This window comes from Macaca thibetana, chromosome 4 (genome assembly GCF_024542745.1).
Source record: "Macaca thibetana thibetana isolate TM-01 chromosome 4, ASM2454274v1, whole genome shotgun sequence".
NCBI classification, from domain to species: domain Eukaryota; kingdom Metazoa; phylum Chordata; class Mammalia; order Primates; family Cercopithecidae; genus Macaca; species Macaca thibetana.
The window spans coordinates 20372051-20396650 of record NC_065581.1 but is presented as its reverse complement, the minus strand read 5'-3'; the positions used below and the strand labels follow the sequence as shown (position 1 = coordinate 20396650).

At 46.9% G+C, this 24600-nt stretch overlaps 1 protein-coding gene across 2 annotated transcripts in view; it reads right to left on the bottom strand.

The window, feature by feature from the left end:
- The window catches only part of E2F3 (E2F transcription factor 3), a 91479-nt gene extending 82280 nt beyond the window's left edge, over positions 1-9199 (bottom strand). The window contains exon 1 of one of the 2 annotated variants that reach the window (XM_050789554.1): positions 8453-9199. In XM_050789554.1, the coding sequence (XP_050645511.1) occupies positions 8453-8845 (393 nt within the window). In that variant the 5' untranslated portion in view covers positions 8846-9199. Of the gene's footprint in view, positions 1-7245; positions 7494-8452 lie in introns of those variants that run through there. The other variant, XM_050789555.1, reaches the window with a different exon arrangement.
- Between the last annotated feature and the right edge of the window lie 15401 nt (positions 9200-24600).

The window sequence follows — 24600 nt, the reverse complement described above, 5'->3', positions numbered from 1 at the left end:
AACTATCACTACTGATAGTACTACTACAAGAAGCTTATTCTTCTGTTCTTTCTCTCAAGTCAATGGGCAGCTTATAAAGAAATACAAACACCCTAGACCCTAAAGACTACATTAGGCGAGAGCCATTCCATGGTTTACTTCTCCTTCCTATCATCACCATTTTTAGAGAGGTGCAATAGGGTGAAATGAACACTAAGGGCTAGTTAAGAAAACACATCAGGCCAGTAACAGTGGCTCATGCCTGTAATCCCAGCATTTTGTGAGGCCGAGGCGGGCGGATCTCCTGAGGTCAGTAGTTCGAGATCAGCCTGACCAACACGGTGAAACCCTGTCTCTACTAAAAATACAAAAAAATTAGCCAGGTGTGGTGGCGTGCACCTGTAATCCCAGTTACAGGGGAGGCTGAGGCAGGAGAATTGCTTGAACCCAGGAGGCAGAGGTTGCGGTGAGCCAAGAATGCACCATCACATTCCAGCCTGGGCAACAGAATGAGACTTGGTCTCAAAACAAAAACAAACCAAGAAAAAAGATCACAAAAGGACCACCCAGGAGATGGCTGTGGAAAGGAAGGGCAATTCTACCATGCTTCTACTTAACACATAATCCGTCTTATGTGCCAGACACTGGTCTAAGCACTTTACAAATAAGAACTCATTGCAACTTCCTAACCCCATAAGGTAGGTACTATCATTGTTCCCAATTTACGGATGAGGAAATGAAAACATAGAGGCCAAGTTTCTTGCCCAAAGTCACAGGGCCAGTAAGCAGAGTCAGAACAACACAGGCACTCTGGCTCCAGGCTAAGTGGCCTGACCTTATACTGAGCTGCCCCTCACTATGCCGTTTAGGACAGGGTGCAGGTTATAAACCCATGAGCCTCCTTCTCTCCAAGGGACTGCCAGATGCAGAAAGGCACACAGGAGATAGTGTGGGCCTCAGGGATGCTGCTCTGGTTACGTATCAGAAGTGGAGCCCCCAAAGCATCAGACATGGGGAAGAGCAGAGTGGAACGAAATATACAGACCCTGAGTTCACTGCCCATTATTCTCAGAGTCCAGAGCTACCACCCTTCAGGATCATAAAAACTAGAGCAGACAGAAGCTCTCCTCAGCACAAAGTCAAGAGGCATTCAAATCCTCCACTCTCTAAGACAAACTCTACTTGCCAAAAAACTTTCCAGAGGAAATCAGCTTCACTGATCGCTACTCTCATCAGTTGGTACTTAATGCTCACTGGCTGTTAGACCGTATCTACACTGGGCACCTTTCTGGTTTGTGGATTACAGATAAGCCATATATTGCTGCCCCTAACGAGTCAGTGCACTACAGCCACGTTAGATTATGTTTCACTTTCAGGCCTCAGGGCTTGAAGCAATTCTATTTTTAAGCTTTCTCAGTTCCAAAAAGGAAAAGAAGGCATTTTAAGGAAATTAGCTTTGGCTAAAGGAATGACAGTTTCCTCTTAAAGAGTTAACTGATTAGCCACTTTGCTAAACCAGAAATCTTGGAGCTAACCACAGAGGAAGAACACCTTGTTCAATGTTACTGGGCAAGGGCTGGGGACCTCTGAAAGCGTAACAATCACTCAGGATGTGGGTGGCCCAGGACAAAACCCCGTTACTACCAGAGGGGCACTGTGTGTCCTTCTCCCCAAGACAGTCTCAAAAATCCTTTTAGATTCTATTCTCTATGGAGCATGTGTCACTTTTTGAGCAACAGGATATAACCATAGAAGACAAATTAGCGAATATTAAATAAATCTTTAAAAAATACTATCATGTTTTGAAGAGTCATTCTTTCCTTTTTTAAAGAATTCCCTTTCATTTAACATCCAAAGTAGCCTTGCTTATTTTGTATCTTTGGGAATAAGTCATTATCCCACAGCCAACTGTTTAAAGGATACCTCTTTATGTGCACGTTTTTAAAAAAGGTAACCACTCCTGAAGGAAATCTAAAATGTGTTCTACACACCCCAATTTTCTCATATAGGGTTCATGAGACACAGTTAACCTCTTGGTGAACGAGGTTTCTAAGAATTCAAAAGTCTCCAGTTTCGGTTTTGGCTTTGCCACTAGCAAAGACCTGTGACCTTGGGCAAGTAATTTAACAGTGCTGGGCCTGAATTTCCTCACCTGCAACATGAAGGGGATTGGACAGATGAGGACTCTTTTGCCTTACACCTCTCAAACATTATGATTCCAAGACCAGTGTAAGTACCAACTATTGCCCATGCCAACCTAAACTATCATTCTCATGGGCTGTCAAGTTCTAAGAATGTTGTCTAGACCATACAAATGGCCCCAGAGAGCTGGGCTACAGTAATGGAAAGCAGACTGAAGTCAATTATTTTTTATTCTTCTCACCCCTTCCTATTCCATCAGCTGCCAATTCTCACTGCTTTCTACCTCGAGCTGACATAAACCCCTGCCTTAGTTTATAAAGCTAAGTGGGGGCCTGCATCACTCAGATTCTTCATCAAAGCAAAGTGCATCTGGCTTTGTGATACAATCTGGCAACCAGTGGCCTTTATCACTTCTCCTTCAGTTATATTGCATTGGATACGAGAGTATTTGAGGGCAAAATTATATTTTTTAAAAGTTATATTGTAGACAAATATGGTGGCCATAAGACTGACCCCCAGTTAAGGTTGGGGAAAGAATGTATTCTTGTAATGTACATTCCTTGAATTCCAAAAACACATTGTTTTTAGAGGAGAGGGTCTGAAACAAGTGTGAACAGAATATAAACCAATTTCCCTCTTACTGAAATAAAAACTCGGTATGTTATCCCTCTATAATAATCCTCACTCTGCAAGTTTCCTGTCCCCAAAGGCAGTTGTTGCTTTTCGGTACCTTCTGTGGTATAACTTTTCTTTGTGAAAGATACATTTTCCTCATCACTTTTTGAAGCCGAAGAGAGGGTCAGGGTAGGAAGGAGACACTATTAGTGGTTTCCTATATTTACTGCTTTCCCAGTTATCTTCCATTGTAAGTCCCATGAAAAATGATTAGTAGAAAAAATGCTTTTTAGCAATTGCAAATACAGTCCCTGAAATATTTTTAAACTGCTAACAAGAATGAAAATACGCATTAAACCACAGACTTAGTACCTCAAAGAATTCAGGGAAGATCCCCCTCTTTAAAAAACAAAATTCTGAAATCTACCTTCTTTACCTTGCATCATTTCAGCATGGGAATCTATCAGCGACCTGGTGAGCATAGGCAACTGATTTTCACTCATCCTAGTTAAAGCTGTTAGCAGGAAGCAAATGGTTAAAAAGGGAATCGAAGTTGGCTAGCTTGGGAAGGTGGATGTAAACTGGTCCTACAAATGGAGTATTTGTAAAATCAGGTTAAATTAGGAAAACCAGTCAGAAAATTAACTATGAGTACTTGAAGCTATTTGCCAAATGGGTCCAAGTCCCTAGGAAAGAGGTTAAAGGTATGGATGATATATCTTTGCAGATAGCATTAAACACAGAAGAGTTAAAGGAAAACTACTGCTTTATATATTTCTGAGAAACCACAATAAAAGCTTTCACCCTGTCTTTCAATCTCCAGGTATTGTTATTTATGCACATCTAGGCTTAGAGTATTATTTTCTGTTTTCAAGTTAGCTTTACACGGTACAACATTAACCTCAGAATCTGCTCTTCCAAGTAATACACAAGGTGGTGATTTATAGAAAAACAAAAAATCCTTTCCTGTTCACAAGGTGGAGTTCTTCAGCTCCCAGTGCCATATTTAAGGGTGCTTTGTTTCAGAGGATGATTAGAGTGGTGCCCTTGGTACTGATTACAGTGGAGCTACTTGCACTGCCCAAGTCTGGGCACTGCATTATATTAAAACTTCCATTTTGGGGTATGTAGTGACTAAAAATTGTCTCCCAGCTTAAACTTGGCATCAACCATATATCTCAGCAGAAGCAAGATTATTGAGTATAGAACCACAGGAGCCCGGCACTTTTCTTTTTATAATTGTACAGGAAAAGAGACCCTGCTGAAATAGCACCTATGGTTCCTCCATTCTTAGATGAAAATTTCAAGCATTGAGGGCTCTTTCCCAAAGTATAATCAGTAGGTTGCTATGACTGTGACAGGACATAGTCTCTTGCATTATTAAATCCCAAATTTTCTAGAAAAAAATAATTTCAGCTGCTTTTTAGAAGCAGCAGCAGAAAATGATGGAGCCTTGTCTGCTCCATTGAGTAGCACTTCTGACTACGGTTTCTCTGTAGTTCTTACATTTCCAACAGTTCACCAACTAAGATGGAATTTATCTAATGCATGTCTCTGACATGGTGAAGATTGAGAGTTCAGGTCTAACAAAAGCCGCTAAGCATAAACTGCATCCAAAAGTTGGCAGGTCTGTGGAATCATGGACGGAGTGGAACTCAAGCAAAAAAGTGAGGATGACGTGGCCTTGTCACAATTCAAGGCATATGCTTGGCAGTTCAACGCCACTATCTCTGTATAGGCGTGTCTTACTGAAATATCCCAATTTTACTCCTAGGATGGCCATGTTTTATATATTTAAAAGCCCAAATTAATTGGGTATAAATAATTAATTACCTACCACTTAAAGACTTTTAACAGTTCTGTTCATATATGTAAACAAAGGGACAATGTGCAACTGGCCTTACACTATTTCACTAAGTCAGAAAAAAAATTAACATTTGTATAATAAATATGAATTGTACTGGGTGTCTACTTTTTGCCAGGCACTGTGGTAAGTATTTCACATCCATTATCACATTTAACTCTTCAAAAGAACCTTAAAGGTGACACTGTTATTGTCCCTATGTTACAGAGGAAGAAACTGAGTTGAGATTAAGTTATTTGCCAATGAACACACATTTTGTAAATAATAGATGCTTTATAGCTGGTAAGGTAGTACTCATATTTTTCCCCCCATTGAAAAAAAGGTGTAGAAGTTGCTTCTGGTTAAGTCCTTAGATATTCTTGAGACAGTACTTGGGATCAGAACCAGATAGGTCTGCAACTCTGGCCACCTGAAGACTTTTCAACCTCTTCTTGGACACAGTGTTTAGGTGGTCTTTATTCAGCCAATCACTTAGCCTTCCCCATCCTGTCGTTCCTGCTTAGGGAAAGAGTGTCAACAAAATTCAGAATTCGAAGACTTGCATGGAAGTCTAATATAATTTCGATAAGAAAAACAATAACTCAAACTTTATATTCAGTGCTTAGAACTTTGTATGCATTGACTAGATAAATTTCCTACACCCTTCCGGAAGAAATAGCTCTTTTTTTTGAGAAAGAGTCTCGCTCTGTCGCCAGGCTGGAGTGCAGTGTCGGGATCTCAGCTCACAGCAACCTCCGCCTCCCAGGGTCAAGTGATTTTCCTGCCTCAGCCTCCTGAGTAGCTGGGATTACAGGCACGCACCGCCACGCCCAGCTAATTTTTGTATTTTTAGTAGAGACGGGGTTTCACCATGTTGGCCATGATGGTCTGGATCTCTTGACCTCGTGGTCCGCCCGCCTTGGCTTCCCAAAGTACTGGGATTACAGGCATGAGCCACCGCGCCCGGCCAGAAGAAATAGCTCTTAAAAGTTTAGATAACTGGCCGGGCGTGGTGGCTCACGCCTGTAATCCCAGCTACTCAGGAGGCTGAGGCAGGAGAATGCTTGAACTCGGGAGGCGGAGGTTGCAGTGAGCCGACATCGCGCCATTGCACTCCAGCCTGGGCGACAGAATAAGGCTCTGTCTCAAAAAAAAAGTGTAGATAACCAATGATTCAGCATACATTGCAATCTTATATAAAAAAAGCTTCTGAATATATATGAGTAACATTTATATTCCTGTAATGAAAAACCTTTTGTGTACACATAAACTCAAAAGGATATTATTATTCCTGGAATAATAATTTCATGTCAAGGAGAATAAAGTTTTGAAATAACTTGGAAGATGGTGAGGGTAATTTAGTATATTTTAAATACTTAAACACAATGAACTATATATAATAAACTTGGCTTGAAAAATAGTCTTAGGGACCTGGCCCAACAAGCACTGTTAAAATTTTTTAAAAAGCAACTTGAAGGTCTCATGATTTCCCATTATCAAAACTACCCCCCATAAATCTGTGAATCTAATCCAAGAAGTATGTCAATCAGCTGGTTGTTTAAGGTTAGGTTTATGAAATAGTAACAGAACTTTGCAGGGGTCAAATATGCTTAAAATATGTCCAAACATGCTTAGGTCAAGTCAGTAAGAGTATCTGAAGCTAATAAAAGCATGGAATATTCTTGTGACTGAAAACCCAACACACTGGATACTGTTATGTGTAAGCAGGTACTGTGCTCCGTTTCCCCCCTGCTGGCAGACCCTAGTCACTAAAAAAACGATGAGCTTCTTTGACTAAGACTACATCACACATGCCCAGCAAGTATCTCTGGGGCTGGAAAGCAGTTAAGACCGAACCCGGGGAGAAATTGGGAACACGAAAGAAATAAAAAACGCCTCATTATTCCCAAACCCATCCCATTTCCCAAAGTGCTGCCTATGTGCTGACTTTCTTCAAGACTCCCGCAAAATCTTGATTCTCCAAAAATTAAACCCATTTGGAGCTGAGACAAGGTGAGGTCCACGCCTGGTATGATCAGACTACCATGGATCTGAGTCTGGTTTGGTTCTAGCCCCGTGGAGGCCAAGCCTCACCACGAGGTGAGGACCCGGAGGCATGGAGGAAGGGAATGAAGGAGAGAAAAGGAGAAAGGGGAGACCTCCGGGCCACACTTCTTTCTAGTACCAACAAAAAGAGAAGCCGCATACTGACCTAAATCATCTCTCAAAGGCGCTTTATAAATTACAGGGACAAAGGGAGGGGGTGGCGGGTGGCCTGGGAATCCTACAGACACCCTACCCTCTGACCCGCCCCCCTCCCCCTCCAGCACAAGGGAAGGAAGACAGAAAACAGAGCTCAACTCGGCCATTGGCGAGAAGCCCCCTCCGGTTTTCTATCGCCCATCCATCTGCCCCCTAGAAAAAAAATCCACGTAAACACCATACCCACCCCCTGGGGCAGACACTCCCGCCCCGAGGTTCCTAGAACCGGAGGCCGGGGCATTTACTTAGTTAGATTTTTCTTGCTTACTCATTTCCCTCGAGCACCCAACCCCCCGTTCCCACTCCAAAACCCCGCTCAACCGCCTACCCTCACCGCTTCAGCCCCCAACAGAATCCGGTGCCCCCGCGGCGTCGGCGGCCCCCGAGCCGTCCCGGTCACTAACCTGCTGCTGTAAGGGCATTTCCGAAACCAGCCTGGCTCCGGGGGGAGGTGGGGGGCCGGCTGGAGAGGGGGCCCGGAGGGCCGAACAGACCGGCGGCGCAGGGCGAGGGCGGGCGCCGGTGGGGGGGTGGGGAGAGGAGAGGGAGGGTGGCGGTGCCGGGGGCGGGTGCGAGGGCGCCGGGACCGTCCCAGGCCAGGGAGCCGGCGAGCAGGAGGAAGTGGGTGCCCCCCTCTCCCCCTCCAGCGCCCCCTCCCGCCGCCGCCTCCTCCCCAGTCACAGGCGCGTCCTGCGCGCACGTGTGCGAAACGTCACCGGCGGGTCCCGGAGAGAGGGACAGACCCAGGCGGCGGGACGGGAACCCGGCTGCCCCCGCCCTCCGTCGCCGGGGGGCGGAGAGGGGGACAGGGCGGGGAAGGAAGGGGCAAGGGGAGAGGCGGGTCAAGGGCAGGCCCGGGGCCCGGCGAGGAAGGCCTGGGCGCTCGGGCCACGCGGGCGCCGCCGCTGCCACCACCAGGATGCGCCCAGGCCGGAGCGCCAGCCGGCAAGCCCCTCACCCCAGACAGCCCACGCCCCAGTCCGCACCCGGCTTCCAGCCCCACCTCCCCCACGCCCGACTCCCCTCCACCTCCCCCAGCCCCTTTGTTGCTGGGAGTTACTGATCCTAAAACGTGTCAAGCGCAGCCCCGCCGATCCCCTGCGCTCCGAGCACGCCGCAGGGACCCCCGGCCGCCAACGAGCCTTCAAGGCAGACTGGGGGCGAGCACCCCAACAGTCCCCCGGTTTCCACCCTTCAGAGCCCCCCACACCCCAGTTCACTGCTCCCTCCCCCACCCCCTTCTCCATCCGGGGCGTGACCCCTTCCTACGCCCGAGAAAGAGGAAGCTTCGGGTTGGAGGGGAAGGGAGAGTGGGGGTAGGGAAAAGTGCAGGAAAAGAAGGGGGGGCCGCGAAAAGTTTTGGAGTGTTTGATGTGGTTCGCGCCAAGGCAATCCCCGCCGCCCCGCGCGCCTGGCCGAGCCCCCCGACCCTCCTGGCGCCGGGGAGAGCACTCAGGTCTAACAATGAACCCTCGTTGGAGGGGCAGCCCCCAAGGCCCACGATGCTCGGCCCACTGCTCTCCCTGAGCGGTCCGCAGCGCGCCCACGACCCCGCGCGGTGCGAGCCCACCTCCCGCCGGGGCTGGGGACGGTGGGGAGGGAGGGTATTACCGGAGGGCCGCCGCCGCCGCCGCTGCCGCCGCGTCCCAGGGCTGGTGGCTGCTGCAGCAGCCCGGCTCTGCTGGAGGGTCCGTGCGGCGTGGTGTAGAGGAGGCTGCCGGCGGTCTGCTCCGCGCCGGGGGCACTGGGGAGGAGGGGGCCGGCGGCTACGGCGCCGCTTTGGAGGGAGGAGGAACAGGAGGTGGTGGAAGTGTTCGTGGTGAGGATCTGGATGTACGCGCCCGGGGCGGCGGCAGCGGCGGCGGCGGCGGCGAAGCCGGGGCTGGCTAGCAGTGCCCTTTTGTCCATGGAGGCTGCAGCGGCGGCGGCGACGACAGCCGCCCCCTCCCCACCCCCGGCGGTCACCAGGTACTGCTCCAGAGCGGGCTGGATCCCCTTTCTCATCTCTCGCTCCTGCTCTTTTTAGTGTTATGGTATATTAATGTATTGTTTTCAATTTCTTTATTATTTGCAGTCGGAGTTTCCAAGTCTCTCCTCCTTCTCTCCTCCCCGCCCGGCGCTTCCGAGCCCCCTCTCTCTCTTTTCTTTTTATTTTTCCGCACCGCACAGGCCCCGGGGGCCAAAAATAATCGGGGCTCTGGAGAGAGGAGGGTCCCGGCCGCACGGATATCGGGCCCCAAGCGGGGATGGAGGCGTCGGGGGCGGCCGATGCAACGGATTGCGAGGCGGCGGCGGCAGCCCGGGTGCTGCGGCCGGCAGCTGAAAAATGGCTCCAGGAAGCTGCTGCTGACAATGAATGAAGGGATACGGTTTACGCGCCAAGGTCCTCCCGCGAAACTCGGATTTCCCGCCGGCTTTTCAAACCATATTTGCATATCCCCGCCCCTCAACCCGCCGAGGACCGTTCCCACAGCCCATTGGGCCTCTATCTCCTTACTTTAGTTCCAATCGTGGAGCAGGGCCGCGATTTGCAGGTTTCCATTGGCTGCCGTGCATCATGGTTACCGGGGCGACAGGGACCCTATTTGCATAGGTCTCCTTGATTGGCTGGGAGAAGAGCAGTTTTTAGGGGGTGGGGCAAAGACTTTCCTTCTCTCCCACGGAAGACCACGCCTGGCCTAGGCTCCGCCCCTGTCCCCGCCCCCCCGCCGGGCCGGCTCTACTGACCTGGGCAGGGACTCCGCGCCCCGCAGACTCAGTGTAGATCTAGTCTAGAGCGCAAGTTTCGCTTTTGGAAATTGTCAAGGTGACTAAGGGAACACTCTCTTTCCTTTGACCAGTCAGTGCAATATACGAACAGCAGCACGAGATTCTTCCAAATATGTGCCAAAGGCAAGTTGGACCATGCGGACCATGCCTGGCAGGTGGAAAAGGAGCCCTTTAAATCGTGGGCTTCTCCCTTTCTGAAATCCAACCAATGACGCGGCGAGAGCTGATCCCGAGGCCGGGGCTGATAGACAGAAGCATGTGGGCAGACAGAATCGTGGGGGCAGAAGGTTCAGCAGACGCGATTGCGGGCACCAGTTAACATTCCAGATCATTCCCGGTACCTTCATTATTAGCCTGGATAGGGGTAAAGTACAAATTAACTCTTTTGTCTTACGACGAGTATTGGTTTGAGTCCGGCAGATATTCCCTCTGGCCCAGAAACACCCAGGGCAGTTAATCAGGGCTAACCTAGAACTGATCTGCGGGTTTCTAATCCGCCAAGCAGTAATCCGAAAAAGTACACGCTTCCCACGATGACGTCGTGCCCCCAACGAACGCTGGCACGCCCGGGCATCAGCACTTTGTATCTTTAGTTTTGTAAGAAGTTCTCTGACTGGAAGCAACCACGACTCAAACCTATCCCAAAGTATTTTTAAAATAGTGTTGTTGTTGTTTTTAAGTAAACTAGAAATTATCTAGTTTTAAGTAAACTAGAAAAATATAAAATGATTGTCAAACTGACCCCTGAATTTGTTCAAGTATTCAAGTGTCTTAAAATTAAAGCTTGCTCCTGAGACTGAGCAGGAAGAGAGACCCCTGCAGGAATGTGGGGAAAGGTATATATGTAGAGACTAGGTCATAATTTATAGTTATGTGCAAAACAGCTGCAAATTGGTGCTCATAGGTGATGAGGATTGCAACACCTTGAGCCCTTTCACAAGATTTTCATTATTATTAATTTCCCAAAACTCCTACTCAGAGTGCTATGAAACACCTGACAAGATGTGTCAGCTCAGGCTAGGACTCCTTAATAATTTAGCCTTATTACCTTTTCTGAAACAGATGAGTTAAAAGTTCCACTAAACCTTGCACCAGGCTCAAGAATATTTTAGTCTTACATTCAGGCTAGTTGAGGATCCATAGCCCTAAACATACATTTGTTGACACTGGTAGAAGTGACACTATCTTCTTATTTTATTTTTTTTGAGACAGAGTCTCGCTCTTGTTGCCCAGGCTGGAGTGCCATGGCGTGATCTCAGCTCACTGCAACCTCTGCCTCCCGGGTTCAAGTGATTCTTCTGCCTCAGCTTCCTGAGTAGCTGGGACTACAGGTGCATGCCACCACGCCCAGCTAATTTTTGTATTTTTAGTAGAGACAGGGTTTCATCATGTTGGCCAGGCTGGTCTTCAACTCGTGACCCTGCCTTGGCCTCCCAAAGTGCTGGGATTACAGGTGTGAGCCACCGTGCCTGGCCAGAAGTGATACTATCTTTAGGGCAGATTAAGTGGTACTCAGGGCATGAGTAATATACCAGCAGCTTCCCTGCTCTTGTTCCATCAGTGTTGCTTTCCTCTATGGATATACCTGTGGAGGAAACTAGTACTGTCACTACTTGGATATTACCATCTGCAGAACATCACTGGTAGCATGCATTTGGTGGCAGTAGTGGGGGTTGTGAGGGAAGAGTGGTGCAACATACACAGTAATTATAGACCTGCGCCTTATGATTAGAGACCAGCCTGGGACTGGGACTGTGCATAGAATTCCGGCTTGAGCTCCCCACAAGTGATTGCAGTAAGATAAATATGACACAGCCACAAGAAAGCAAGTGTTCACGCTCTAGACCCACACCTGCAATTCTGCTTTAGAAAGCTTTGAGATATTTATCAATCTATCTTACCCAAGTTTTTTTAATATAGGGTATTTGGTAGAGAAACAGATGTTTTGACATTTTATGTCTAGTGAACTCTAGGATGAGTAGGTGGAGAGAAGAGTTCAAAGAGAGAAGATAGTGGAAGATAAGATGCTAAAATCCAAGGTAGGCTATTAATTTGTGGAAGAGGTAGCATGTTTTAGCAGAAAGAATGAGCTTTGGAGTCAGAGTGATCTGGGTTTAAATTCTGGCTCAGCCATTTACCAGTTATATAGCTAGGGGTGGTGACTCACACCTATAATCCCGGCACTTTGGGAGGACAAGGAGGGCAGAATCACCTGAGGTCAGGAGTTTGAGACCAGCCTGGCAAACATGGTGAAACCCCATCTCTACCAAAAATACAAAAATTAGGCCAGGCATAGTGGCTCAAGCTTGTAATTCCAGCACTTTAGGAAGCCGAGGCGGGCGGATCACCTGAGGTCAGGAGTTCAAGACCAGCCTGGCCAGCATAGTGAAACTCCATCTCTACTAAAAATATAAAAATTAGGCATGGTGGCATACGCCTGTAATCCCAGCTACTTGGGAGGCTGAGGCAGGAGAATCGCTTGGACCCAGGAGGCGGAGGTTGCAGTGAGCCATGATCTTGCCACTTCATTCCAGCCTGGGCGACAGTGCAAGACTCTGTCTCAAAAAATAAAAATAAAAAAATCCGTTTTCTTATATGTCAAATGGAGACCCATGTTTCGACACCCATATTGCTAGGGTATGATGGAAAGAGGCAATAATACATGTAAAGTGCCAGGCATATAGGAAATGCCCAATAAGTGGCAGCTATTTATGAATCTACTTACTTGTGTGATCCTGCTTTGCATCTCTTTGTCCAACCTGACTCTCAGCGTCTAATCTTCCTAGAGCCCCCGGATGTCCACTTGCTAGGGCAGCTTAGCTTTTTCCCATACTAGGAGTGCAGTCATGTCCTGGTTAGTTGCAATTATAGAATCCTGACTCAGAAACTCAGGATAATAACATAAAGTCAGCTCTACTGTCTATCCCACTCCAACCTGCTGATCTGTTGGTGACCAGCATCTGACTGGTTCCTCAGTCTGAGCCCTCCTCACCTTCCCTTGAAGATGAATTTTTCTAGAACTAGAACCAGATGTTCTTGCCAACTATCACCCCTCTTTCCCTTGCTCTGACTGCCCCAAGGCTTCTAGTTTTCCCAGAATAGACCTGTGTGGTTGACTGACTGGTGGCACCTCAAAAGATGTATCTATATCCTAATCTCTAGAATCTGTGATTGTGATATTTGTGGGGAAAGGGTCTTTGTAGATGTAACTAAGGTAATGATCTCAGAATAAGACCATTTTGGATTATCTAGGGTGGCCCCTACATCCCATGACAAAGGTCCTTAGAGGGGACACCCAGAGGAGGCACACACAGAGGAGGAAAAAGCCATGTGAAGGTGGAGGCAGAGACTGGAGTGAGTGGCTACAAGCCAAGGAATGCCAACAGCCACCAGAAGCTGGGAGAGGCAAGGAACAGAATCTCTCCTAGAGCCTCTGGAGGGAGCAGATTCCTGCCAACACCTTGATTTTGGACTTTTGGCCTCCAGAATGGTAGTGGAATAAATTTCTACGGTTTTAAGCCACCTAGTCTGTGGTAATTTTTATGGCAGCCTACGAAATGAACACAGCCTGTCTTCCTGCCTACCTGAACCTTCAAACCTCTCAACTCCTACTCATCTTGGTTTTCTTGAGACAGGTTCTCACTCTGTCACTCAGGCTGGAGTACAATGGCAATGAGATCAGGGCTCCCTGCAACCTCTACCTCCTGGGCTAAGTGATCCTCCCACATCAGCCTCCCAAGGAGCTGCAACTGCAGGTGCACCCCACCAAGCCTGGCTAATTTGTGTGTGTGTGTATTTTTTGTAGAAATGGGGTTTCGCCATGTTGCCTAGGCTAGTCTTGAACTACTGGACTCGAGCCATCCGCCCACCTCGGCCTCCCAAAGTGTTGGGATTATGGGTGTGAGCCACTGCACCCAGCACCTATCTTGTTTTTATTCCTGCCAAGGTATCATTCCTTGCTGGACATCAATGATACTAACTGCTAGCCTGAGCTATAGACCCTACCAAAGAGTTTCCAACATATGACTTGCTGACCAGCAGACACAAACTCACCTAAGGAGCTTATAATAATGCAGATTCCTTCAACTGAATGAATCAGAATCCTTTAAGGCAGTCCCCAAAAATTTGCTTTTCACAAGCCCCTCCAGAAAATTCCTTTGAGCACTGGAGACTAAGAGCCAGAGTCATGTGTATACCTTTGGACTTCTATAACTTCCCATTGCTACAGCTAGAATTGCTCCGACCCACGCCCCCTCCCCTCATGCCTAAATGCCTTGATGTATATTTCTGATATCCCTCTCGCTCCTTATCCTTCCTGTTAACATGAGCTGTGGATTCCTTTGCATACACACATTCACACACAAATGTTTATATATATACATGTACATATATATGTAAATACAAACTATCTATAGCTAGAGTTTGACATTACAATCTTCTCTGAAAGTCTTCATTTTCATCTAGAAATACAATTTGGCCAACATCCATAAAATCTACATAAACAACTTCCAAGAAACAATGCTATTCAACAGTTGTATGAGAATTCAGAATGGAAAAATTATTGTTTAAGGAGATTAAGGAAACTGTTCATAAGCAAAAAAGGTCTTTGGAACATCCAAAGTTTAAATTGGGCCTTTAATTTAGTCCAGCCAAATCTGGTTGCCACATCAGATTTAGAGCCTACAGTTTTAAATTGTAGGATCTGAGGAAGACTAGTTTCGGAGTTTAAAGCTTTTTAATTGCAATCCAGTTAGTTGCCCACAAAGAAATAACATTCTGTTTTACCTTCCTGGTTTAAAAGGAGGAGGAGTATGTCCTTAAGCCATTACCACATGAAACACTCATAACAGAATTTCTAAGTGCTTATCCTAGAAAATTGACCATTATCGTTATTATAGATAGTAGTGTAGATACTAGTATAGAGTGTCTTCTCTTCAGTTCTTTGATCAGGAAGGTACTGTTTAGATACAGCTTGTGTTTTAATATAAATCTACAATGAACTTCTGGCGTAGAGCACTGTTCCCAAGTATGTCTTCTGAATCTGAACCTCTAGTAGGGATCCAGGAATCTGCATAATAGGCAGGATATTTTTGATGCAGGTGGTCCACAGAACAAACCAAGAGAAATACTGCCATCTGCGACCTAGCAGTCTCTGCCCTATCCATTGACTTCTCTGGCAGCTATGGCATAGAAAACTCCCTTGTACATAATATCTTTTTTTTTTTTTTTTTTGATACGGAGTCTCGCTCTGTCGCCCAGGTTGGAGTGCAGTGGCACGATCTTGGCTCACTGCAAGCTCCGCCTCCCGGGTTCACGCCAGTCTCCTGCCTCAGCCTCCCGAGTAACTGGGACTACAGGCGCCCGCCACCATGCCCGGCTAATTTTTTGTATTTTTAGTAGAGACGGGGTTTCACCGTGTTAGCCAGCATGGTCTCGATCTCCTGACTTCGTGATCCACCCGCCTCAGCCTCCCAAAGTGCCGGGATTACAGGTGTGAGCCACTGTGCCCGGCCTGTACACAGGATCTTTTGAGCAACTGAGATTATCATTGTTAGCAGAATCATTTATTTAGACGGTACTCTGTGGTTGCAAATAGCCTCTTTTACTAAAGCTCTTCTTGCTCAGTTAACAAGTATTGTGATTCAGACAAAATACACAGGATGGAAAAGGTATTATCTCAAAGGTTTGTGTTTCCTTGCCTTTGTGAAACAGATTTTTATTGTAACATAAAATATAAAGATAACCAAACAAAACAGATGCTTGGCTTAATGATTTATTAAGTCGAACACCTTTATAACCACCAACCAGGTCTGAAAATGGAACTTTGCCTGCACCCCTGAGGACCCTTTCTCATGCCCCATCCTGAGCACAACCCCCTCCCCCTCACACCAAAAATAACTACTAGCCTTTTTTTTCTTTTTTTTGAGATGGAGTCTCACTCTGTTGCCCAGGCTGGAGTGCAGTTGCGCGATCTCAGCTCACTGCAACCTCTGCCTCCTGGGTTCAAGTGATTCTCCTGCCTCAGTCTGGAGTAGCTGGGACTATAGACATGTACCACCAACGCCTGGCTAGTTTTTGTATTTTTAGTAGAGACGGGGTTTCACTGTCTTAGTCTGGCTGGTCTTGAACTCTTGACCTCAGGCAATCCACCTGCCTCGGCCTCCCAAAGTGCTGGGATTACAGGCATGAGCCACTGTGCCTGGCCTTAGCCTGACATTTTTAGTTTTCACTACCTTGTGTTTCTGTAGTGTCATCACCCAAATATGCATCTCTAGGAAATAATAGTTTAGTGTTGCCCATTTAAGTCTTAAAGATGGGAACAATAGACACTAGGTACTCCAAAAGGTGGGAAGGAGTGAGGGGCGGGGTTGAAAAGCTACCCGTTGAGTACTGCGTTCACTGTTTCTGTGACGGGTGCAACTGAAGCCCAAACCTCAGCATGATGCAATATATCTATGTAACAAACCTGCAGGCGGATCCCCGAGTCTAAAATTTAAAAATAGGCCAGGCACGGTGGCTCACGCCTGTAATCCCAGCACTTTGGGAGGCCAAAGCAGGTGGATCACTTGAGGTCAGCAGTTTGAGACCAGCCTGGCCAACATGGTGAAACCCCGTCTCTGGTAAAAATACAAATATTAGCGGGCTATGGTGGTGCACACGCTTGTAATCCCACCTACTAGGGAGGCTGAGGCAGGAGAATCGCTTGAATCCAGGAGACAGAGATTGCAGTAAGCCAAGATTGTGCCACTACACTCCAGCCTGGGCAACAGAGCAAGACTCTCTCTCAAAAAAAATTAATTAATTATAAATAATAAAGTGCAAAAAAAAAGTTGATGTCTTTTAAGTCTCTTTTAGTCTATGACTCCTCATCCATTTCTTTCATATTTACCTTACAATCTGTCTTGATGAAGGCAGGAGGTTGAATGATGATTCCCCCAAAATGTATGTTCACTAAATCCTGGTGTGAGGTGACAATATACTAGCAGCCCTCGCTCTCGGTGCCTCCTCGGCCTCGGCATCTGCTCTGGCGGTGCTTGAGGAGCCCTTCAGCCCGCCACGGCACTGTGGGAGCCCCTCTCTGGGCTGGCCGAGGCTGGAGTTGGCTCCCTCTGCTTGAGAGGAGGTGTGGAGGGAGCAGCATGGGCGAGAACCCAGGCTGCGCAAGGCACTCACGGACCAGCGTGAGTTCCGGGTAGGCATAGGCTAGGTGGGCCGTGCACTTGGAGTGGCCGGCTGGCGCTGCCGCCCTGGACAGTGAGGGGCTTAGCACTCCGGCCAGCAGCTGCGGAGGCCCGCCGGCACTGTGCTTGAATTCTCACCGGGCCTCAGCTGCCTCCCTGCAGGGTACAGCTTGGGACCCGCAGCCCGCCAAGCCCGAGCCTCCCCCCTGCTGTGGGCTCCTGCGGCCTGAGCCTCCTCCATGAGCACCGGCCCCTGCTCTGCGGCACCGGGCCCCATCAACCACCCAAGGGCTGAGGAGTGCGGGCGCACAGCGCGGGACTGACGGGCAGCTCCGCCTTCAGCACTGGTGTGGGATCTACCAGGTGAAGCCAGCTAGACTCCTGATTCTGGTAGGGACTTGGAGAACTTTTATGTCTAGCCAAGGGATTATAAATACACCAATCAGCACTCTGTGTCTAGCTCAAGGTTTGTAAATGCACCAATCAGTACTCTGTATCTAGCTAACCTAGTGGGGACTTGGAGAACTTTTCTGTCTAGCACTCTGTCTAGCTAAAGGATTGTAAATGCACCAATCAGCACTCTGTGAAAACGGACCAATCAGTTCTCTGTAAAGTGGCCCAATCGCTGTAAAATGGACCAATCAGGCCGGGCGCGGTGGCTCAAGCCTGTAATCCCAGCACTTTGGGAGGCCGAGATGGGCGGATCACGAGGTCAGGAGATCGAGACCATCCTGGCTAACACGGTGAAACCCCGTCTCTACTAAAAAATACAAAAAACTAGCCGGGCGAGGTGGCGGGCGCCTGTAGTCCCAGCTACTGGGGAGGCTGAGGCAGGAGAATGGTCTAAACCTGGGAGGCGGAGCTTGCAGTGAGCTGAGATCCGGCCACTGCACCCCAGCCTGGGCGACAGAGCAAGACTCTGTCTCAAAAAAAAAAAAAAAAAAAAAAAAAAATGGACCAATCAGCAGAATGTGGGTGGGGCCAGATAAGGGAATAAAAGCAGACTGCCAGCGCCAACCAACCCGCTGCGACACACTCTGGAGTTTTTGTGCGGTGTGGAAGTTATGTTCTTTTGCTTTTTCAGTAAGTCTTGCTGTGGCTTGGTCTTTGGGTTAATACTGTGATTATGAGTTGTAGCACTGACTGTGAAGGTCTAGCAGTTTCAGTCCTGAAGTCAACCAGGCTGTGAATCCACCAGAAAGAAGGAACTGTGGACACATCTGAAAGCATCAAGTTCCAGACTGCCATCTTTGAGAGGTGAGACAGTCACCGTGAGGGTCTGCCACTTCATTTTTGAAGTCAGCGAGGCCAAGAACCCACCAATTCTGGATAAGCTGGGAATGTGACCTTATGTAAAAAAGTAGTCTTGCAAGTACAGCTGCATAAAGTGGTCTTTGCGGGATAATTAAGGTAAATATTATCCCAAGATGTGATCATCCTAAATTAGGGTGGGCCTTAAATCCAATGGCATGTGTCTTTAAAAGAGTAGAAAGGCAGGTTGGGCACAGCAGCTCCTGCCTGTAATCCCAGCACTTTGGGAGGCTGAGGTGGGTGGATTACCTGAGGTGAGTTCAAGACCTGCCTGACCAACAGAGTGAAACCCCGTATCTACTACAAATACAAAAAAAACCCCAGCCAGGCACGGTGGCAGGAGCCTGTAAACCCAGCTACTGGGGAAGCTGAGGTAGGAGAATCACCTGAACCCGGGAGGCAGAGGTTGAAGTGAGCTGAGATCACACCATTGCATTCCAGCCTGGGCGACAGTGAGACTGTCTCATGAGGAGTAGAAAGGCAGAGGTTGAAGTGATTTGTCCACAAACTGAAGAACACCAAAGACTTGGCAGTCACCAGCAAACAGGAGAGGGACATGGAACAGATTCTCCCTCAGACCCTCACTCCGTTGAAATGAACCAACCCTGCAGACATCTGAATTTGGGACTTGTCCTCCATCACTGTGAAATAATACGTTTCTGTTGTGTGTAGTAGTTTGTCACAGCAGTCCCAAGAAACTCATTCAAAGAACCTGGGCTGTTTAAACTCATTGTCTGGCTTTGGCAGATTGCAGACTCAGGATGCAATTCACCTTATTCCTCTGCATTTCTTGCAGAACTTTCAGGTTTGAACCCTTTGGCGAATCCAAGGCAAGTCTGGTCTGCTCGTCCTTTGTTCTGGGACCTTAGCAGTCATCATTATTCTCCTTTTCTTTTATTCTTATAATAATTTTGTATTTTGCTGGGCACGGTGGCTCACATCTATAATCCCGCCACTTTGAGAGGCCGAGGCAGGAAGATTTCGTGAGATGAGTTGTAGATCAGCCTGGGCAAATACAGTGAGGCTCTGTCTCTACAAAAAATAAACAAAATACGCCTGTAATCCCGGCGTTTTGGGAGGCCGAGGTGGGTGGATCTGGAGGTCCGGAAATTGAGACCATCCTGGTCAACATGGTGAAACCCCATCTCTACTAAAAATACAAAAAGCTGCACGTGGTGGCGCATGCCTGTAATCCCACCTACTTGGGAGGCTGAGGCAGGAGATCACTTGAACCCAGGAGGCAGAAGTTGCAGTGAGCTGAGATCACGTCACTGCACTCCAGCCTGGCAACAGAGTAACACTCCATCTCAAACAATAAATAAACAAAACTAGCCGGGCACGGTGGCCTGTGCCTGTGGTCCACGCTACTGGGGAGGCTGAGGTGGGAGGACCACTTGAGCCTGGGAGGCAGAGGTTGGTGTGATCTGAAATCGTACCATGGCACTTCAGCCTGGGCAACAGAGCAAGATCCTGTCTCAGAATAGTACTAACAATAACTTTGTATTTAATTTGCCTTGAATAGCAGTTACTCATTTTTATGTGAAGGTAGTTTTCTTGGACTTTTAGAGTGAGAAGTGTTCCAAAAAGCTTGACTCCACAGACCTCCATCCTCTCCTGCTTCCATGAATAGAGAGTCTTATTTCTGAGATTCCCCCACCTCCTACTTCATTCACTCTAGTCTACACCTTCCCTTTTTTCTTAGCCCTAATCAATTTTGTGATCAATTGTCCTGATCAATTTTTTTTTTTTTTTTTGAGATGCAATTGCCCAGGCTGGAGTGCCATGGTTGTGATCTCTGCTCACTGCAAACTCCACCTCCCAGGTTCAAGCAATCCTCCTGCCTCAGCCCCCCAAGTAGCTGGGATTACAGGTGTCTGCCACCACGCACAGCTAATTTTTGTATTTTTAGTAGAGACAGGGTTTCGCCATGTTGGCTAGGCTTGTCTTGAACTCCTGACCTCAAGTGATCTGCCCGCCTCAGCCTCCCAAAGTGCTGGGATTACAGATGTAAGCCACTGTGCCCGGCAATGTCCTGATTAATTTTGATTCCACTCCCAACAGTTTCTCCTCAGTGTGAGACCTCATCTTAAAGGGGAGACCTGCGGGTCAGTTTTGAGAGAGACTGCCCCAGTTACCTCAGACCTTCCTACCATAGTCCCCTGCTCTCACCTACCCCCGGAGGACAGGACCCTTCTCAGTTTTAGAGGCTGTCCCTATGTCAGCTCACTGGCATCCCAGTGAAGCTCTATTGGCTGTTTGGGGGTTCTCCTATTCTCAGGTCCCACCAACATTACCTGGTTTCCCTTCTCCCTCACTGCTGATGCCACACAGCTCTTATGGCACTTGGTTCCCCCAAGTTCGTCCCCACTCACTGTACTTTGGCATTAATGTGGTTACTCTGTCACTGAGTTTTGCTGTAAACATTACCCACGGGTATTTGGTTTTGCCATCTAGATGTCCTTTCTGTTTTCATGTGGGGGTAAGGAGAGATGGAAGAACGATGCTGTCTCAGCACCATCTTCAGATTTACCTTCCTTTTCGTTTTATTTTTTTATTAATTATTATTATTTTTTGAGATCGAGTCTCATTCTGTCACCCAGGCTGGAGTGCAGGGGTGTGATCTCTGCTCACTGCAACCTCCACCTCCTGGTTTCAGGAGATTCTCCTGCCTCAGCCTTCCAACTAGCTGGGATTACAGGCACCTGCCACCACACCTGGCTAATTTTTGTATTTGAAGTAGAGACGGGGGTTTCACCATGTTGGTCAGGCTGGTCTCGAACTCCTGATCTCAGGTGATCTGCCCGCCTCGGCCTCTCAGAGTGCTGGGATTACAGGCGTGAGCCACCATGCCCGGCCAATTATTATTTATTTATTTACTTTTGAGACAGAGTCTTGCTCTGTTGCCATGCTGGAGTGCAGTAGCGTGATCTTGGCTCACTGCAACCTCCATCTCCCGGGTTCAAGAGATTCTCCTGCCTCAGCCTTCTGAGTAGCTGGGACTATAGGTGTATGCCACCACACCCAGCTAATGTTATTGGTATTTTTAGTAGAGACGGGGTTTTACTATGTTGGCCAGGATAGTCTCAATCTCTTGACTTCATGATCTGCCCGCCTCAGCCTCCCAAAGTGCTGGGATTACAGGTGTGAACCACCGCACCTGGCCTATTATTTTTTTAATAGGATGTACTCTGGTTATGTTACTTAAGTTGGTCTCGAACTTCTGGCCTCAAGGGATCCTCCTACCTTGGCCTCCCAAAGTGTTGGGATAATAGGCATGAGCCATTGTGCCCAGTCCCCTTTTCTGTTAAACATGTGTTTTGAATCCGTACTGTAGGATTGCTGTGGAAATGATGTCATGTAGACAGACATTTTCCTAAGCATTAAGAGAAAGGAGAGTTATGAGAGGTTTTTTTTTCTCAGAACTTGCAAGAGTTGAGGAAGAGAATGGGAGTCGAGGTACTTGATTCACTTAGGCAATGATTAGGAGGAGATTTAGAACAGGGAGAAGCAGAGGAACACACTACCTTTTCGTATTTGGTAGGCTGGTTGTACCTCTTTCTTGTGGGTTTTAAATAGGGAACATTGTTGGCAGCATATCACAAACGGGCCTGTGGGTAGAAAATTCCTTTTTTCTTTCTACCTTGGTTTCCTTGGCAGCACTCCCTCTTCATTCCCGTTCGACTGCTCTGACTTACTGGATCTCACTGATGGCTTCGTTTTCTTCTATTATTCCCTTAATATCTTCTTCCTTCTCTTCTTCCTGTTTTATACATTCTCCTTGGACCATATTTTTTTTTATTGTGGTAAAAATATACATAATGTAATATTTATCATTTAACCATTTGTAAGTGTACAATCAAATACATTCACAGTGTTGTGTAGTCATCACCATTATCTATATCCAAAACTTTTTGATCATCCCCAACAGAAATTTTGTTCCCATTAAATAGCAGTTCTTCATTCCCTTCTCTCTACTAGTCTCTTGTAACCAGGATTCTACGTTGTTTCTGTGAATTTGACTCTTCTAGGTACCTCATGTCAGTGGAATCACACAATATTTGTCCTTTTGTGTCTGGCTTATATCAGTTAACCTAATGTTGTCAAGGTTCATCCATGTTGTAACATACAGGCATATCTCTTTTGCTTGTGCTTTGCTTTATTGCACTTTGCAGATGTTGCGTTTTTTACAAATTGGGGTTTGTGGCAACCCTATGTGGAGCAAGCCTATCAGCGCCATTTTCCCAACAGCATGTGGTCAGTTCATGTCTCTGTGTCAAAACTTGGTAATTCTCACAATATTTCAAATGTTTTCGTTATTATTATATCTATTATGGTGATTTGTAATCAGTGGTCTTTGATGTTACTATTGTAATTGTTTTGGGGTACCACTAAACACACCCATAGAAGCCTGCAAAAGTAATCAATCAATGTTGTGTGTGTCAAAAACAGCTGACTGTTCCCCTATTTGTCTTTCTCTCTGCAGGCCTCCTGACGCCCTGAGACACAAAAATATTGAAATTAGGCCAATTAATAACCCTATAATGGCCTTTAAGTGTTCAAGTGAAAGGAAGAGTTGTACATCTTTCACTTTAAATCAAAAGCTAGAAATGATTAAGTCTAATGAGGAAGGTATGTGGAAAGCCAAAACAGATTGAAAGCTAGGCCTCTTATGCCAAAGAGTTAATCAGGTTTTGAAGACAAAGGAAAAGTTCTTGAAGGAATTTAAAAGTGCTACTACAGTGAACACATGGATGATAAGAAAGTGAAACAGCTTTATTGTTAATATGGAGAAAGTTTGGATGGAAGATCAAACCAGCCACAGCGTTCCCTTAAGCCAAAGCCTAATCCAGAGCAAGGCCCTAATCTCTCAATTCTATAAAGGCCAAGAGGTGCAAGGAAGCTGCAGAAGAAAAGTACTACTAGCACATATAGTTTCATGAGGTTTAAGGGAAAAGAGCAATCTCTATAACATAAAAGTGCGAGGTGAGGCAGCAAGTGCTGATCTAGAAGCTACAGCAGGTTATTCAGAAGAACTAGCTAAGATCATTGATGAATGTAGCTACTACACTTAACAACAGATGGATGAAACAGCCTTCTGTTGGAAGGAGATGCTAAACAGGACTTTCATAGCTAGAGAGGAGAAGTCAATGCCTGGCTTCAAAGCATCAAAAGACAAGCTGACTCTTTTGTTAGGGGTTAATGCAACTGGTGACACTAAGTGAAAGCAATGCTCATTTAACTATTCCAAAATCCTAGAGTCCTTGAGAATTATGCTAAATCTACCCTGTGATCTGTTCGTGGAACAACAAAGCCTGAATGACAGCACATCTGTTTACAGCATGGTTTACTGAATCTTTTAAGCCCACTGTTGAGAAATTCTTTTCAGAAAGATTTTTTTTTTTCAAAATATTACTACTTATTGACAGTGCACCTGGTCACGCAAGAACTCTGATGAAAATGTACAAGGAGATTAATATGCTGTTTTTCATGCCTGCTGAAATGACATCCATGCTGCAGCCCATGGATGGAAGAGTAATTTTGAGTTTCCAGTCTTATTATTTAAGAAATATACTTTGTAAGACTATAGCTGTCATAAATAATGATTCCTCTGATGGATCTGGGTTAAGCAAATTGAAAATATTCTGGAAAAAATTCACCATTCTAGATGTCACTGTGAACAGTCATGATACACGGAAGGAAGTCAAAATATCAATATTAACAGAAGTTTGGGGCTGGGCACAGTGGCTCACATCTGTAATCCCAGCACTTTGGGAGGCCGAGGCAGGCGGATCGTGAGGTCAGGAGATCGAGACCATCCTGGCTGACACAGTGAAACACTGTCTCTACTAAAAATACAAAAAAATTGGCCGGGCGTGGTGGCGGGTGCCTGTAGTCCCAGCTACAGGGGGGCTGAGGCAGGAGAATGGCGTGAACCCAGGAGGCGGAGCTTGCAGTGAGCCGAGATCCCGCCACTGCACTCCAGCCTGGGAGACAGAGTGAGACTCTGTGTCAAAAAAACAAAACCTCAACAAAACCAGAAATTTGGAATAAGTTGATTCCAACCTTCACGGATGACTTTGAGGGGTTCCAGATTTTAGTGGGCATAAGTCACCTCAGATATGGTGAAAATAGCAATAGAACTAGAACTAGAATTAGAAGTGGAGGGCTGGGTGTGGTTGCTTGCACCAGTAATCCCAGCACTTTGGGAGGCTGAGGAGGGAGAGTCTCTTGAGACCAAGAGATTGAGACCAGCCCAGGCAACACAGTGAGACTCCTATCTCTACAAAATAAAGTTAGGAAGGCATAGTGGCATGTACCTCTAGTCCGAGCTACTCAGGAGGCTGAGGTAGAAAGGTCATTAGAGCCCAAGAGATGGAAGCTGCAGTGAACTATGACCACCACACTAGTGTACTCTAGGCTGAAAGATAGAGTGAGATACTGTCTCTTAAAAAAGAAAAAATTGAAGCGAAGCCTAAAGATATGATACAATGACTGCAA